Source organism: Aspergillus homomorphus (genome assembly GCF_003184865.1).
Source record: "Aspergillus homomorphus CBS 101889 unplaced genomic scaffold BO97scaffold_2, whole genome shotgun sequence".
Classification (NCBI taxonomy): domain Eukaryota; kingdom Fungi; phylum Ascomycota; class Eurotiomycetes; order Eurotiales; family Aspergillaceae; genus Aspergillus; species Aspergillus homomorphus.
This window is the reverse complement of record NW_020291888.1, coordinates 548724-566165: the sequence shown is the minus strand read 5'-3', so window position 1 is coordinate 566165 and position 17442 is coordinate 548724. Positions and strand designations below refer to the sequence as shown.

General features: G+C 50.7%; 5 protein-coding genes across 5 annotated transcripts; 2 read left to right on the top strand and 3 right to left on the bottom strand.

Annotated features, from left to right (window-relative positions):
* Nucleotides 1–696: 696 nt before the first annotated feature.
* On the bottom strand, nucleotides 697–3542 carry BO97DRAFT_76183 (dynamin-like GTPase vpsA). Its single transcript, XM_025701047.1, has 8 exons — nucleotides 3240–3542; nucleotides 3093–3162; nucleotides 2928–3022; nucleotides 2106–2856; nucleotides 1411–2052; nucleotides 1107–1362; nucleotides 974–1058; nucleotides 697–923 (listed from the first exon to the last, which is right to left on the bottom strand). Exons 1-8 carry the CDS (start codon nucleotides 3260–3262, stop codon nucleotides 755–757), a joined length of 2091 nt encoding a protein of 696 aa, XP_025555980.1. The 5' UTR covers nucleotides 3263–3542; the 3' UTR covers nucleotides 697–754.
* Nucleotides 3543–3914: 372 nt separating this feature from the next.
* BO97DRAFT_420216 (H(+)-transporting V1 sector ATPase subunit A) lies at nucleotides 3915–6010 on the bottom strand (the record flags this gene model as incomplete). Its single annotated transcript, XM_025696635.1, has 5 exons — nucleotides 3915–3971; nucleotides 4026–4922; nucleotides 4981–5648; nucleotides 5716–5800; nucleotides 5903–6010. The coding sequence occupies 5 exons, from the start codon at nucleotides 6008–6010 to the stop codon at nucleotides 3915–3917; spliced, it is 1815 nt and encodes a 604-aa protein (XP_025555979.1).
* Nucleotides 6011–10368: 4358 nt separating this feature from the next.
* BO97DRAFT_334934 (WD domain protein) lies at nucleotides 10369–12500 on the top strand (the record flags this gene model as incomplete). The annotated part of the gene is made up of 6 exons (XM_025691417.1): nucleotides 10369–10973; nucleotides 11041–11135; nucleotides 11187–11590; nucleotides 11648–12128; nucleotides 12177–12324; nucleotides 12389–12500. The coding sequence occupies 6 exons, from the start codon at nucleotides 10369–10371 to the stop codon at nucleotides 12498–12500; spliced, it is 1845 nt and encodes a 614-aa protein (XP_025555978.1).
* A 1351-nt stretch (nucleotides 12501–13851) lies between these two features.
* BO97DRAFT_430885 (ATP-dependent RNA helicase eIF4A) lies at nucleotides 13852–15221 on the bottom strand (the record flags this gene model as incomplete). The annotated part of the gene is made up of 4 exons (XM_025697464.1): nucleotides 13852–13871; nucleotides 13934–14827; nucleotides 14877–15131; nucleotides 15191–15221. The coding sequence occupies 4 exons, from the start codon at nucleotides 15219–15221 to the stop codon at nucleotides 13852–13854; spliced, it is 1200 nt and encodes a 399-aa protein (XP_025555977.1).
* A 212-nt stretch (nucleotides 15222–15433) lies between these two features.
* On the top strand, nucleotides 15434–17329 carry BO97DRAFT_402443 (SF3a splicing factor complex subunit PRP9). Its single transcript, XM_025694506.1, has 3 exons — nucleotides 15434–15570; nucleotides 15631–17030; nucleotides 17086–17329. The coding sequence occupies exons 1-3, from the start codon at nucleotides 15481–15483 to the stop codon at nucleotides 17108–17110; spliced, it is 1515 nt and encodes a 504-aa protein (XP_025555976.1). The 5' UTR covers nucleotides 15434–15480; the 3' UTR covers nucleotides 17111–17329.
* The last annotated feature ends 113 nt before the right edge of the window (nucleotides 17330–17442 follow it).

Here is a 17442-nt window from a genome sequence, read left to right as displayed (position 1 = left end):
TATCACTGCTACCCCACACACTTACTCCCGATCTTGTTCATGGTTTTGCGTGCTACTGTGCGTGGTGTGGTTATTCCTGTGACATCTAATTCATCCGACGATATAGTCTCTATGGTGGTGATATACTTCGGATCACTGGCCCGAACGGCTATTGGCCGCACGGGCCGCGCTAAACATGGGCTTATCTGGGAGTACCCCACTCTGCCGCACGCTAAACCTCTTTCAGGATACCATCCAGGTCCTCGGGCTGAGAAGATGGACTGCATGCCAGTCGGCCGGCAATACTCAACGGCTCCCAGGCTGTCAAGCATATTTTACGTGTAGAATGTTGGAACGAGATCAGTGTCCATTTCAGCGCTTTGTCGATAAACATCCTTAGACTGCCAGGTAATGGCCCATCTAGGGCGGGCGCCTCGTATGGCCCAGAGGAATTAGAGCTACAGTACACATACGAACATTCCCTTGAGTTACTGTACTGTACATTGCAACTGCTAGTCTGCAAAATAGTCTCAATTCTAAACAAGCCGCAATCATCCACAATCATTAGGCGATACAAATTCGTCAAATCTTGGCAACCGTTCATCCACCATGCGGCCGTGGAAGTCTTGCATCCGAGGAAATATAAACATAAGGCATAATCAACTCCGCGAGAGACTGAATCCGCCCAGTACCCCCCCCCTCCAAAAAACTGACTACCAGCACAACGGAAAGTGATCGGGTGTATAGATCAAAATCAACCATCCAACTCTGAGACTCACTGAACTTGGCTGACAATCTCGCTGGCGCGGGAAAGGCTCTCCACCATCTGCTGGCACTCCTTCCGCCGGCGGATGGTGTAATCACTCTCCTTCAGGAGCTCATCCAGCTCGTTGTTGCGGTACATCATCTCCAGAAGCTCGCGCTGCATTTCGTCCTTGGTGAATCTAGTTTTGTATTAGCATTTATCACTGCAGAGATCATGGACTGGACTCACTGAACAAGGGTGTACATAATGGCCTTGGGGACCATATCGATCATGGTGCGCTTGACGATATTGAAGTATGACGTGATGAGCAATTCTGTAGACTGTTAGCATCCGTGCAGCCTTGGAGGTCGACAGGACTTACTAATGACTTCGACCTCGCTGCTCTCCCGCTCGGACAGGGCCGCAGAGGCTTTCAGAGACGGCGGTGGCGGCTCCATAGCGGCCATCTTCTTCTTGTTCTTCGAGGCCCAGAAACTGCCGAAGAATCCGGAGCTGCCGGTGTCGGTAGGAGCCTCAACCGAGGGGCTATTTGCCCGCGGAGGAAGAGGCTTGCCCGTCTTCGGGTCCACTTGCGTAGGCTTGCTTCCAAGTTGACGTTCGTTGACGATAGCCATGGCCTAGTTGGTCAGTAGGGCTTGATTACGGGGGTTGTGCACAGAACTTACGCGGTGTCCGTTCAGGAAGTCGGGATGTCCAGTGTTGATGTAAACCGATTCCATTGCGATCAGGTCCCGCACAAGCTTGTTAGTCGGCTCCATACACTTCTTGAAGAATCCGATAACCACCGCATGGAACTTCTCCTTAAGCATAGGGTACCTCCGGAAGAGCTGCTTGTTCAGAAGCTGACCCAGGATGCGAACGAGTTCGTCGTACACCAAAGAGATACACTTCAAGCTGGGATCTTCCAATCGCTTGATCTGCTGCTTCACGATCAATTCAAACGCAGTCGTACCAACAAAAAGAGCTGGTGACGATCCAGAAGAATTGTAGAGGATGGTACGGATGTCAATATCCTTCACCTGATCAAATGGATCGACCGCCTTGACACCATTGGAGTAAAGCTCGTGGAACACGAAGCTGATACGGGCACCTCCCGACAATTCGATACTGGACAGCTCGGTGTTGTTACCCTCCAGCACAGTACGGTACTCGTTACTAAATTCGGTGATAATGTTCAACACGATGTTCGCGCTGTTGCCGAGCATCGAGTCACCAAGCTGCGAAAGTTCGGAGGAGTATTTCTGAAGGGAGGACGAGATGCGGGCCTTGATGTCGGGAAGAGTTTGCTTGATGTGCATCATAAGGATCTATGGTATAGTTAGCGCATACACAATCTTGTATCGAGAGTCTCAATACGCACCAGGTTCAACTTTCTAGCCAAATACGGCGTTCCGCAGTATGACGATTTGTTGCGGTAGGCTTTGTGGTTCTCGAAGAAGTTCTTCTCGTTCTCCAGGGCATAAGCAATGGGCCGCTTGTTCTCAATATCGCGCTGACCACGGTTGACCACTGGCACATAACCCAAGCGCAAGGGAATAATCCTGCCCGCAAGAATATCCACGACATCGGTGCCCTCGTCCATCAGATCCACCTTAGTCAACACACCGATCGTACGCTGACCCTCGGGATCCACCTCGCGCGCCAGCTTCAGACCATCCGAGTTAGCCAAGTCCTGGTTCGCAGAAGTGACAGCCAGAATGATAGCGTTGGGCTTGCTGATGTATTTCATGACCATGTCCCGAATCTGCTTCTCGATGTCCTTGGGCTGATCGCCCACCGGCACCTTGGTCAATCCGGGCAAGTCAACCAGCGTCAGGGTCAGGACATTAGGCGAGTAGATGCGGAGGTTGATAGGGGCGGGTGAGATGCCGGCGTTGCGACCGACTTTTTGTTCGGTTTCGCGCACAATTTCATCGCGGATCTTGTTGAAGTCGTAGAACTTTTGACCGGGGATGTGCAGGAACTCGCCATATTCGTCCAAGTTGGCCTCTTTGTCCGTGCCTTCCAACTCTCCTTCCTTCGCACCGTTGGTCTGCGCATTTGTAGCGGGCTTGTTGATCAGTTGCAGGATGAGGGGTCTGCGAGTGACAATTCCGGAACCACGGGGGAGGCTAAGGGGTGGTAGGGTTGACTGTCAGCGAATGCGATAGGAGTTGCGATGGCGACAATAAGAGTCACTCACAAATCGCGACCAACAATGTTTTCCAGAACTGAACTCTTTCCGCTGGACTGCGAACCAACGACAGCAATTTGAGGCAGGTCGATGGGGTTGTGAACCTAAACGGAACAAGCGGTGTCAGTCTGCGGAGGGGTTGCAGGAGAGCTCCGCGAAGAAGCAATCACTTACTCCGACAGTAGCGAAGACATCCTGCAGCTTGTTGACCAAGGAGATCAAGCTGGGATCGTTGACATTTATCCTGTCCGACAAGGGAGGTCAGTAAGTTGAACCGGTGTAAGGGGCACGAGGGCCTAAAGGGGAGGGGGAGTTGCGCACGAGAAGCCAGTTGGGCTTGCCATGGCTGGCAATGATGAGTAGGGGATCGCTCCAAATAAAAAAAGAAGAATTTGTGTTGTAAGTAAGCAGCGCTCAAGGTTATAAAATAGAGATAATCAATGACTGCCTGTTAGGCGTGGAAGCTGTGCGTGGTGACCTAGTTTTGTGGGGGAAAGTCGAGGGGGAAGAGTGTCGGAGCTGATCGAAGGCGGCGGCGGGAAGTGCCAAGTGTAGCCTTCTTCTGCTTCGGCCCAGATCAGTGAGATAAAGATTAGCAACTACAAAGCCACAAGGGCATACCCATGACAACGCTGAATGTCTCTGATTATTGAAAACTTCTTGCAACTGGTCTTGATTCTTGAATGAACTCATACTACAAAGCAATCCTTAGAATGCATACCTAGAGACCACAATGCAAAGCCACGAATACAGCAGGCCGCGTCATGTGCTTGTGGCCACCCAAAAAACAGTCAGCCAAACAATGATGCTGCCTGACGACCGACTCAAAGAGCTCGAAATCTGTCACCTTTGGGCAACAAGAATCTTCTGGAAAATTTCAAGGAAACTGCAATAACTACAGGTAATGGGAATTTGCTATGCTACAAATCTTGAAATTCAAAGAAACGACGACACGATTCCGGAGGACTTCCGGCCATCTGTATACCCTCTACTCCTCTACTCGTCCGACACTGAGGCAAACCGCTCCGACATGGTTTGGAGGATCTTCTCATACTAAGATGGAGTTAGAGAAGCTATATTCTGGGGATGGAAGAGGATCGAACTCACCTTCTCGGACACTTGGGCCTCGTTATCTGGCACTTCGAACTTCATGTTTCGCAGAGCAGTCTGGATATCACTTGTGGCGTCACGAACCTTGGCCCAGTTCTGACCCTGGGCAACGGCCTTCTGCGCTTCATCATGGTAGCCCATGAAAGCCTTCATCATGTACTCCGTCTTCCATAGGGGGCAGAACTGGTCGTAGTCACTGTAACCATTCTGCTGCAGGAAATCATCCTTGACCATGGCAGCCACATCCAGGGTAATCTTATCCGAGTCACCCAACGCCGCCTTACCAACCAACTGCACCACCTGGTCCAAATCCTCGGACTTGGTCAGGAGCTCTCGAATATGATCACGCAGACGAGGAAATTCGGGGTGGTGCTTCTCGTAATACCGGTCCAGGACAGTGGTGTACTTGCTGTAAGAGATCGACGTGTTGATCGAAGGGAAGTGCTTGCGCTGAGCAAGCTTTTTGTCCAGACCCCAGAAGACCTGGACGATACCGAGAGTGCTACTGGTAACAGGGTCGGAGAAATCACCACCCGGAGGGCTGACGGCACCGACAATGCTGACACTACCGGTTCTTTCAGGGCTTCCGAGTGCGACACTCCTTCCGGCACGTTCGTAGAAGGAGGCGAGCTTGGAACCCAGATAGGCGGGGAAACCCTGATCAGCAGGCATCTCTCCCAAGCGACCGGAGATTTCACGGAGAGCCTCGGCCCAACGAGAACTGGAATCGGCCATCATAGCCACATTTTTTCCCTGGTCACGGAAGTATTCGGCGATCGTAATACCGGTGTAGATAGAAGCTTCACGAGCGGCGACAGGCATATTGGAGGTGTTGGCGATCAGGCAAGTACGCTTCATGATGGGTTCTTTGCGGCCCTCGACGTCGATGGAGAGCTACGGATGCCATGTATCAGTAACAGATAGGGGCCCTGTGGGTAGCAGGATGACCAACCTCCGGGAAGTCCATCAAAACCTCAGCCATCTCATTGCCACGCTCACCACAACCGACGTAAACGATGATATCACTGTTAGAGAACTTGGACACACTCTGGGAGATGACAGTCTTTCCGCATCCGAAAGCACCAGGGATACAGACGGTACCACCCTGGACACTGGGGAAAAGGGAATCCAAGACTCTCTGGCCGACAATGAACGGAGCGTCGGAAGCCAGCTTCTCGTTCACCGGTCTGGGTACACGGACAGGCCAAGTGTGCATCATACTGTGCTCGGTCTTCACGCCGTTGAACTCGATCTCCAAAAGCTTCTCCTCAACCGTGTAGCTGCCGGCCTCGGCAATTCTGGTAATGGTACCTCTCGCACGGGGAGGGAGGATGATCTTGTGGTCGTTCACCAAGCTGTTCTCGAAAACGGTACCCCAGATATCACCACCAGTGATGTGATCGCCGACCTTGTACTTTCCTGGCTTGAAGTCCCATTTCCTCTCACGATCCAATGCATTGACTGCAATACCGCGGGGGATGTAGATGCCCTTGGACTGTTCGGAGATATCCTTCAGGGGGCGCTGAATACCGTCGTAGATTGTTTCCATCAAACCAGGGCCGAGTTCTACCGAAAGAGGCTTGCCTGTACGCAAGACGGGGTCGCCAACCGTCAAGCCAGCTGATCGTGAAAAATGTTAGATCTCGGGGACGGTAGGAAGCGGGAGATGAGATGGTGCTTGCAATACCGGTTTCTTCGTAGACCTGAATGATGGCCTTGTCTCCGTCGATGCGGATGACTTCTCCGACAAGCATATCATGACCGACTCGGCACTGGAGGAGTTGTCAGATACGGCTAAAGTGGGGATGTACGGGACACTGTCGATTCCACCCTGCATGGAATATGGGGAAGGAGGAGCTGCGGGGAGAACATACCAACTCGTACATAGCACAACCGATCATGTGCTCGGCCACGACGACGGGTCCGGAGATGGAGAAGACGGAACCATGTTGGTTCTCGCCATCGACAGCAGAAGGAGCCATGTTGCGAGAAGTATGGTCGTGGATGGAGGGAGTGGAGGAAGAGGGAGGGGGAGGGGGGTGGATGGAAGAGAGAGGGGAGGATGATGAAGTGGTGGGCGACACGGGGAGCGGTGGCAGTTGCTGGCCTTCTAGCTCAGGCGGTGATGACGACCTCGAACCGACCGACAACAACTTCCCTCCTCCTTCAACCACTGCTTGACTGGCGATCAGATTCAGCAACGAGGGCCGTGTACGAAGTCGAGGCACGCCTAATCCTAGCATTCGTTATAATCGCTATCATAATCTCAAGTGCAATGATAATTGGTTAGCCTCGTATTCGAGCTCTCCTGAGGCGATCTTGGGCGGTGTTGCCTGTTTACTCAGCCATTCTTGGAGACGGCACGGACCTATCCACCATCTAGTGGATTGGAACTGACTAGCTCGCCGTGGCCAAAGTCTCGTTCTAATGTATAAAAAATAGCATCCCAGCGATGCTCGATTCCCTCACCATCACATAAACTACGCTACAATCATCAAGAGACATCCATGACACATCCACTAATAATGTCTGTCATTCTGCGACCTGCTGAAGTATCGGTTGCCCACTTCACTAACTACATGCTGTACAAAAGTCGAAGTCCCAATAACATACATAACTACAATCGACAAGAGGACAGATATACTACAGCTGGAGATAGAACGTTGACGGGATTAAGGGCAGACGTCATATAAACTTAAGATACAAGTATGAGAAAAGCATCTCTTCGACTTTGAGGTTCCACAGTCTCATTCATTAATCATCCTCCGAGGTTCATCACTCATACGGCCACTTTCAATCCGGGCGCGATGGAAAGCGAGATTTTACTTCTGTAGAAACTGGTAAGACTCTCATCAATCTCGTAAAGGCAGAGGAATCAACATACGCCGCACTGCTTGCAAGTGCACGAGCTTCCGCAAGTGCAGCTGCTGGGTCCACTGCATCCGCAGGTGTTTCCGGAACCGCAATCGCAACCCATGTTGTTCGATATGTTGTGGTATAAATAGGTGATAATAAGGTCTTGTGTAGATCGATCGATAACGACAATTTTGACTTTATGGCGATTGAGAACCTTGGGGACGAGGAAGGTCGCCCAATTTATAGATGCTCATTGTTGGGAGAGCCTGGGCGTGAATCATGATGAGGTCAGTTGACAGATTATGTCATGGCTGCAACAGACAAAGACCCGAGTCGAACCGAACCGATCTCATGCGTCGTACACAGATCCGGGTATACTGTCCGATTGGGAGTTGTGGTTTTCCTAGAAGTTCCTGACAATCCTCACCATCTAGGCATTCACTGGGGTAATGGTTCTCTGAAGGTCCAGGCTCCGGATCGCAGCGGGTTGGAGCCTCCGACGAAATAACGTCGTCGGCCAAGACATCGGTCATGAATTACAATTTTGGATGACACTTCCCCAGACCTTTGCTTGTGGAAGCTCGGTTTGGCCAAAACCAGTGAGGGTAGGAATAAGCCTGGCACTTTAGAAATGTCATGCAAACATGATTCGTCGCAAGGTCAGGGGAATGATAGCTTTGACTGGCTTGACCATTGTTTGACTCACAGCTTTATAAATCGATCAAGTCATCGAAAGAAAGATTAGCTGTACAGTTTTCTTCAATAATTTCCAATGGAGCACCGTGTAATGAGTATAACTTCCAGAACATGAAGTTCGCCAGCTGTGATTGTGGACACGACACTTCTATCGTTGCTGTACCTTCGAGACGAGAGTCTTGACTGTAGTGAATCTCGAAATCGCCACAGTTCAGTATAGACTGATTATAATCCGTCAGAATGCTGAGACGACTAATCTGTGCTAAGAATCGTTCAGTCAATTTGCCAATCTGTGATGGTAGACGTTCAGGAAGCGCCAAATGAACATGCGTGAGTGAAGGACGTGCAGTAAAGCTGAGACCCATGTTTACTCGACAGCACGCATCGCCTTTATCATAACAACCATACAGCAAGAAATAAACCACTTGAACATGGCCACTTGTGAGCTAAGTGTCGAATCCAGGAGCTCCCGGCGGAACGATGCATGGAGGAAGCAGCGGTGAGGAATGTCGTGCCTTAGATACCGTCGACAAACGTTTTGTTTCGGGGGCTTTGCAAGGTCTCTTGCTTAATTTATTCTCCGGAGAATGACCCGATCGAATTTCTTCACAGCGATCCCATTGTCAATTACTGTACCGCTGCCTGAGCCGTTTCTCACTTTATCCCGTCAAAGGTGGGGTGCCTTTCGACTATCTAGTTATTTTCATCTGCAAGGAGTTGTGTGATTCGCTTGTAAGCAAGTCCCGTTATACCCAGAAGAACGAGCATTGCGTACCATGGATGTACTCCGACAACCTCCGTACGAGTACATCTCTCGAGCGATGACACTTGTGAGAAGGAGCTTGTGGGTCCGGAGTTGGCCAGCATACCTACCTCTCTCCACCTGGGTTGAGGTCTGTGGTACCAGATGTCCACTCTGCGTCTCTGCCACCCCAGGATGGGCGCGGTTGGGTACATCTACGGCGTGAAACTAAGCCAGATGAATCGTAGTGGCGGATTCGGGCTCCTGCATAGCACGCCTACTATTTCATACTCGCTAATTGATAGCCGTCAGGAAGGCAGATAGGCATCCGATTAGCGATTGATCCTGAGGGTAGGGGTACCGTGCCCCTGAGGAAACAGGCATGAGAACAACTCATTCCATGTGCCTAGACAGGTGTGCAGGTGATGTGTCTGGCTGCGGTTGATCGGTGGCCAATATCGGTTGCGGAACTGTGTTCGTGCCCCTCAGATTCGTGTTTCCTAAGGATAGATAAATGTCGGATGGTGTCATTTGAGAGTATTTTGAAACCGAGTTAACTGCGTGTCAGCTGCTTGCTCGATCGAGGGGGCTTTGTCGGTTCAGGTGACGCGGGCATTCTCTGCTCCACTCCGGCTGGGGACGAGCTAGCGGACATACAATACCTGAATTCTTCGATATATAGAACTCAGGAATAGTAGGTAGAAGCAGCAGAGGGCGTGAAGCGAATAAAAGCACCGGATAGAAAGGCTCCAGAGTATTGTGTTGATAAGTGATCAAGATACTACGGGAACGAGGTGTCCTTTGGCTAATGTATCGTCATACCCTCATAACCCCGTATGATGGATATTGCGGTCCATAGTTCTTGATATCGGCAGCAAACAGCTTCTATGAACCGTCTGTTTCGAGTCTTCCGACTGATCAGATAATTTTGAAACTCCAAACCAGCATTTAAATCTGGGGATCAGGTATAGTACAAATGCGGAGTAGACGAGCGAGTGCAGTGATTTATGTATCTAGTGGTTTGGGCAGGTGTGGGTAAAGAAAAGAGCACGGGGGGAGGGGACTGGGAATTGATAGGCATTCAATAAGCATTGATTGTCGGGGTTGCTTGGCCCCACGGAAGACAGACAGACGGTCAGTCAGTTAGTCCGTCACTCACTCGGTCACAGCCGCCGCCGATGTGCTCGACCTCAACCTCCGCTCCTCCAGTTGTTCCTCGTTCAATCAATCAATCAACCACCGAAACTTTCCCCCCCTCGTCCATAATATCCTTTCTCGCTCGCTGACAAGGCTGTTACTTATTTTCGGCTCGGTCACTCCGGCTTTTTCTAAACCTGATTTTGGCTCTCTTTTTCATCTTCCTAGCTCTCCCCATTCCCGACATCCGGTGACCTTTCCTTGGAGTGAGCCGTGCAAGCCCGATAAGACTTCTCCGCTTGTCTATCGTAAGGAGCACTCTCCGTCCACACTCATACACTACGCACAGCTAGACGCCATGTGATACAGATCATGCTAATATATACCCTCTGACAAGCAGATTGGCAGACTGCTGAGGCTCGTGACAAGGTTGACGACGTACCCTAACCATCGGCGAACATCAGTGAACCGCCACTGATAGAGGTCTGCTCCCCTGGTTCTCCAACAGAGCCAGGTGAAAGGGCAGATCCAGAAACATTCGAACTGGCAGACAATCCTTCACCATATATACCCTCCTCCGCCACTCCCGACCACCCTGATCCCCCTCCACCCCTCCAATCCCCGCCGCCACTTCGCACCACTTCCGCCACGAGCGGCCTATCCGCGTCGCCCCTCCGTAACTCGGTTGTCAGCGATCAGTCCGGTACGAGAAGCGCTCCTGGTATAGCATCCAGATCTTCTCGTCGACGTCGTCGTAGTACCACACCTACCACTCGCGGCCTGACACCAGAGGGGACGGGAGGTCTTGCGGGAGGTCATACGGCAAGCGAGACCGGCCATCAAGAAATTCAACCACAAGCTCCATCGGTGAGCTACGCACCGTTCTCCAAGCGCAGGCGCCTGGCAAATATGCGTCCCGATGGGATCTCTAGTACAAATGGCTCTTCCCATACACTGAATGGATCGCCTGCCTCCCCGTCCCAGAAGGCGGCTTTCCCCCTCTCACTGAATGGGCAAGCCTCGCACACAGCCTCTAATGGAGAAATACATACGAACGGACTACAGAAATCCAGGTTGAATTCCTCATCTTACTTCGGTCACGACCGTGAGGAGGTTACAAGAATCTTGATACAGAGTCTTTATGAGCTTGGTTACGATGGGTCAGCGTCGTTATTGAGTAAAGAGAGCGGCTATCAACTGGAAAGCTCGGCGGTCGCTACGTTCAGGGCCGCGATTCTTGAGGGACGATGGGCTGAAGCGGAACAGATCTTGCTTCAGTCGTTTCAGCATGAGCGGGACAACGGCAGAGGAGGGAGTCGCAGTGAGCAATTCGCGAACAAAGAGCGATTAGTGCTGGTTGAGCACGCTGAAAAGAATGAGATGCTTTTCTACCTTCGACAACAGAAGTTTCTGGAGCTGCTGGAGGCTCGGGACTTGGGCGCAGCTTTAATTGTCCTCCGGCATGAGCTAACACCCTTGAACTACGACATCAGTCGCTTACATGCTCTTTCGAGGTGAGATTCTCTTGAGAAACAAATCTAGTCTGACAACTGGAATTGTCTCGAACTAACTCTTAAATAGTCTCCTCATGTGCCCCCCAGAGCATCTTCATGACCAGGCTGGTTGGGATAGCCCTATAAGCTCTTCTCGAGAACGTCTGCTGTCCGAGTTATCGAGTACGTGGCACATCGTATCTCATCGGCATTTTTATACTGACAACTAATCAGAATTCATTTCGCCGTCTGTTATGATCCCGGACAACCGTCTTGCTATTCTCTTAGATCACGTCAAGCAAAATCAAATTAATCAGTGCTTGTATCACAATACCGCAAATCCTCCTTCTCTCTATTCGGACCACATGTGCGACCGAAAAGATTTCCCTCTGCGAACGGAGATCCAATTAAATGAGCAACGGGACGAAGTGTGGTGGTGCTCATTTTCACATGATGGTACCAGGCTGGTTACGGCCTGCAAGGATTCCACAGTGATACTTTACGACACAAACACCTTTACAGTACTTCACACGCTCAAGGAGCACACGGATGGTGTTGTGCACTGCGAATTCAGCCCAGACGATTCCAAGCTCATCACCTGCTCTCAGGACAAGACAGCTCGCGTGTGGAGCGTCGAAGTAGGTTTCCCCCTCGGGGTATCGCAATGCTTTTCGCATCACTGACAAAGAGTCCAGTCTGGTCGCTGTATCTTGACCATAAATCATCATCGGCAGCCCGTAACATCTGCAGCATGGGCTCCGGATGGGGAGACATTTGTCACGGCTTCTCTTGATCTTAGCTCGCAACTGTGCTATTGGAGCATGCGTGGGCTGAACCTGCACACCTGGAGTGGGGGATTCCGTGTACAGGACTGTACCATGACTCCCGACGGTCGGAGGTTGATCGCAGCAGATCTCGAGGGGAAGTTGCATGTTTATAACTTTGGGACACGTGATGAAGAATACTGCCTTACAACGAAAAGCAGACCAACATCTGTGGCTGTCAGCAAGGACTCTCGATATTTGCTTGTGAACTTGGCCGACAATCAACTGCAACTCATTGACCTCAATACGACCGATGTCGTACGGCGCTTTCAGGGGCAAAAGCAGGGCAATTTCGTTATCCGAAGCGTCTTTGGAGGCGCTGCTGACAATTTCATCGTTAGTGGAAGCGAAGGTAAGCGACGAATTCTTTTTTGGATGTCTCTTGCTAACCTCATGACAGATTCTCGTATTTATATTTGGCACAAAGAAAATGGAACTCTCGTCGAAGTCCTGGAAGCACACACACGTGGATGTGTGAACTCTTTATCATGGAACCCATCCAACTCGGGGATGTTCGCCTCAGCAGGCGATGATAACATGGTCAGAATGTGAGATATCTCTACCTATTTACCCCATGGTTTGTGTCTTCTAGACTGACTGTTCCCCTTCAAGATGGACCAGAGAACGCGATACACGACCGAGTACTGCAGCGGGTAAACACAGAACTGTGTCGGGAAATGGGTTTGCCCGCACGAGTGCCCTGCGTTCAACGTCTCGGTTTTAAAAAGGACTGCTTTTGGGGCAGCGTATCATGCTGCCTCTACGGATGTTGTTATCATACCTCAATGAAAGGTTATACTCAGACCTTCTGTAACCGGTTGAGCGACCTCCCACCTATTTCCACATTATCTTCACCAGATTCCCCACTATTGCTTCCCTCGCAATCCCTGCATATATGCATTCTCTGGCCATTCCAGTGATCTACATAATAAAGGTGTGCAGGCGCCACTTTCTTTTGGTACACATTCGTATATGTTGTGCATCGATTCCTTGAACTCACTTTCTCCCCACCCCCCTCCATCATTTCAGCATTGACCTGTTCCATTTCCTCCAGGCATTGCATCCTCATCCATACCTTGTGCCTTTTCTACATACACAGACTTACATGCCACAGCCCCTCGAGTCCGCCTTTTTGGCTTTTTTTTTTATTCCATCTCCGTGGTTTGGGTGACCAGGAAAGTTTGGGACAAATCGAGGAACTGGTTTAAGGGCGCCGGAGTGGAAACTTGGGCCTGTCTTATGTGTTTTCTCATTGTGGTCTACTTTATCATAGGTATCATTATCTTTACTTATCTTTTGTTCTTTGATGTCTTCGCATCCCCCCCCATATCCGGAATTCAGCACTCTTGCTTTGAGTATTGAGTGGTTCGCTGTCCAAGCTTGGAAAGCTCTAATGGTATGCTATTGCTGCTCCTGGGGTAGCCGCGGTGAGCATGATGGCTGACGGTGCAGTTGGTGTAGCTTGCTTTACTCTGTGGAGTCGTGCTATATTGCAGACTGAATTGAACAGTGCCTGGAATCAACTACAATGTATCAGGAAAACAGTTCGGTATGACAAAAGGCTTCACCAAGTAGCCAGGTGCTTTTATATGGTTTTCAAGTCGGAAGGAAAAGTAATGGTTTTGTGTATCTCCAGACCATAAGTAAAAAAGAAAAGAACCCCCAGATACAGCTTGATTTACTCCAGAAGATAAAACGAGATCGAACGCCACAGCAGATAGACAAAAACATGCAAAACGCTGGTCGGGTGTTGATATGAACCTCAGATCAGAGACAATCCTTGCAAAAGTATCATTTGAAGGTGATATAACTGGTAATTTGTTAGCATTTGCTCTTGTAAAAGTGACGGTAGGGGTGCATCGATGGTACTGACCAGACTAGTATTTTTCCCATTTCCTCCACACTATTTTGACTTCCGTCTTGCCTGCAAAGGATTGTCCAGGGCCTATATGCCCTCTCTCGGTCATGGTGGGAAGCGACTGGGGAGGGTGCCAGCTCGCAAAGAGTTGATTCGCAGGGCATCCCGTAGCTTGAGCACAACTTTGGCTTTGTGAACGGTAGCAAGAGCTTGTAGATTAAGAAAGAAGATCGGCAACTGTCATGATTGAGGTTAGAAGAGAACGTCAGGGGTGACTGATTTTAAACAGAAGCACTCACCATTCATAGGCATCTCATCAATCTGGGTAGAATAATACAATTCAATGTCGCGGAGGATTCGCACATCGTCGCTGGTGACGAAGTTGATGGCAACACCCTTTCTGCCGAAACGACCGCTACGACCGATGCGGTGGATGTAGTTCTCACGGTTGGTGGGGAGGTCGTAGTTGATGACCAAGGAGACTTGCTGCACATCGATACCACGCGCCCACACGTCGGTCGAGATCAGGACACGGGAGTTGCCCTGGCGGAAGTCTTGCATAATGCTATCACGTTCCTTCTGGGGCATCTCTCCGTGCATGCTGGAAACGGTGAAGTTGGCTTCGCGCATCTTATCGGTAAGCCAGTCGACCTTACGGCGAGTGTTGCAGAAGATGACGGCTTGCGTGATAGTCAAGGTATCGTAGAGATCGCAAAGGGTATCGAACTTCCACTCCTCCTTCTCGACAGCGATGAAGTACTGCTTGATTCCTTCGAGCGTCAACTCGTCACGCTTGACCAGAACGCGCACGGGGTCGGTCATGAACTTGGTAGTCATGTCGAGCACATCGTAGGGGAGGGTGGCGGAGACGACAACGACCTGGGTGGCAGGGGGGAGGTAACGGTAGACATCGTAGATCTGTTCACGGAAACCGCGGTTCAAGAGTTCGTCGGCTTCATCGAGGACCAGCATCTTGATGTGCCGGGTGCGCAGGTGGCGTCGGCGGATCATATCTGCAACGCGACCGGGCGTTCCTGACACAACGTGCTGGCCATAGTCAAGCTTCCGGATGTCCTCTCCAATGTTTGTACCTCCGATACAAGCGTGACATTGAACATTCATGTAATCGCCGAGGGCCATGATGACGGATTGAATCTGGGTGGCGAGTTCGCGCGTAGGGGAAAGGACAAGAGCTGATCTCTGTGAGCTTTGCGCATGCAATGAAGGTGGTGTACCACAGACCTTGGGTTTCGCGAACAACGGTATCGATGACCTGAAGGATACTGATCGAGAACGTAGCTGTTTTACCGGTACCGGATTGCGCCTGGGCAATGGTATCGCGACCTTTGCAAATTTGAACGATCGCGCGAGACTGAACAGCGGAGGGGGATTCATAGCCATAAGCATAGATACCACGGAGCAGGCTCTCCTTCAGGTGCATATCCTCGAAGGTAGGAGCAACAGTGACCTCCTTCGAGGTGTTGAACTCCATCCGGTCTGATTTTGTGTCGTCAGTACATGATAAGTCGATCTTGATGTCATTCATTGAGCCATACCATCAGCGCGTCTGTCAATACCGTCCGCCATGTTGAATCCACTGAGATCTGATATTATAATTTGATCAAACGGACAGAATATCGATTCTGGAATCGAGGGTGCTGGTCTGGTGGAGTGGCCGGAGCTCGCGACTTTTCGCTGCGATCGAGGGCTCACCGCCCGCACCACGTGACCGTGTTTCGCCCGCAAAGCTCTCATGAGTGGCGCCGATATGGCAGCGTAACATCCTCCAATCTGGGGTGAGCATTACATCGCATTCACGCAGCGGGACTTGGTGCGCACTTTCAACATGCTTCTTGAAGAACAGAGATTTATTCATGAGGATTTGGAGCGGCTGGAGCAGGCTATTGCCGACCGCGTTGCTGAAGAGCCCCGTAACGTACGTGCTCACCCGTTGTTGCAGTCATTTGCAGATGCTAACTATCGCCTTTCTGTTTAGTTACGGGATCGCCTCAATCGCGACCATGAAATCTCACACTTCCTCAACCGCATAGAAGAGCAGTCGAAGAGGCTGCTTGACATTTATAAAGATGCTGATGGCGCGCGCAACAAGGAAATTCAAGCTATCTCAACCGGCGACCAGTTCGAGGAGTTTTACCGACAGCTGGACGAAATCAAGGACTTTCACAAGCGCTATCCCAATGAACCGGTCGAGAATCTCGAGCGCGCTTACAAGCGCCGTCAGCTCGGCGACGGCGAAACGACGGGGATGGAAGTTGACAATCTGTTTACTGGAGAGGAGAGCTACGGACAGTTCCTGGATTTGACGACCTTACACGAGGAGTACCTCAATCTTCCTGGAGTCAAGCGACTTTCGTACATTCAGTATCTCGACATCTTCGATGCCTTCACGCCCCCGCAGCTTCCGATCAAGCGCAGCAACAAAATTTCGGATAAATACTTCAAGTACGTTGGCGGACTCGCGAGCTACCTGGAAAGCTTTATCAAGAAGGTCCGGCCACTGCAGGATCTTGGCAAGCTTTTTGCCAGCTTCGACGAGGAATTCGAGAAGCAATGGTCGGCTAACGAAGTTCCGGGATGGACGGAGGAGAAGGCCGAGAATGGGGCTCAGGGTCCTAAGACTGAAGGGACCGGCGAGGGTATCTGGTGTGCCGACTGCGAGAGGGAGTTCAAGAATGAGAATGTCTACAAGAATCATTTGACGGGCAAGAAGCACATCCGAGCTGCTGAGGCTCGTAAAGCTGCTGGAGACTCCGGCGACAGACCTGCACCATCTGCAGGTGCTGGGATTTCAGGTGCCCACAAACTCAAGGAACGCGCGGTAGCAGAGCGGGAACATCGCGTCCGGTCTCTTACACAAGTTCTCAGTTCAGAGCGTGAGGCGACAAAGATCAACGTCGAGCGCAAGCAGGGCATGACTGAAAGGGAACGTCAGATGGAGCTCGAGGCGCTCATGAACGAGTCGGAGTATCCCGGCGGAGATCGTGGAAACGATCAATCTGATGACGAAGGGGACGACCGAATCTACAACCCTCTGAAGCTGCCACTTGCTTGGGACGGGAAGCCCATTCCTTACTGGCTTTATAAGCTGCATGGTCTTGGTGTGGAATACCCATGCGAAATTTGCGGAAACTTCGTATACATGGGTCGCCGCGCCTTTGACAAGCACTTTTCTGAAGCTCTGCACATTTTCGGTCTGAAGTGCTTGGGCATCACATCGAACACCAACCTTTTCCGCGAGATCACTCGAATCGATGAGGCATTGCGGTTATGGGAGAAGCTCGAAAAGGACCGCAAGAAGGATAGAGACAACCGTGACAACGTCGTACAGATGGAGGATGCGGAAGGAAACGTCATGCCGGAGAGGATCTATCTTGAGTATGTAACCCCATCCGTGGTCTTGTTGAGGACATGATTGCTAACACTTCATCAGTCTCCAAAAACAGGGTATCTTGTAACCGGCAAACTTCCGTTATGCCCTTCAGCCGATCAGTCTCACCTATTTGTCTCGTTGCTTAATTTGAAAAGCCTGGAGTTTGGCGGTGTCATTGTTTCTCTAATTACTTATGGTTAACTGGACCACTGGGACCCTCGTTGGTTAGAATTGACTGGTTCTGTGCAGAAACTTATACACTCTCGCGCATTCTGTATTTTATACAAGAAATTCATGAGCATGATCAACACCTTCTCCTGTCTGCCACTACGTTGTTTCCATGGAGTAGATGAGTGAAACATACCGTAGACCTAAACCTGGTTCGGATCACGTGCCTTCGTGATCCATAGACGCGTC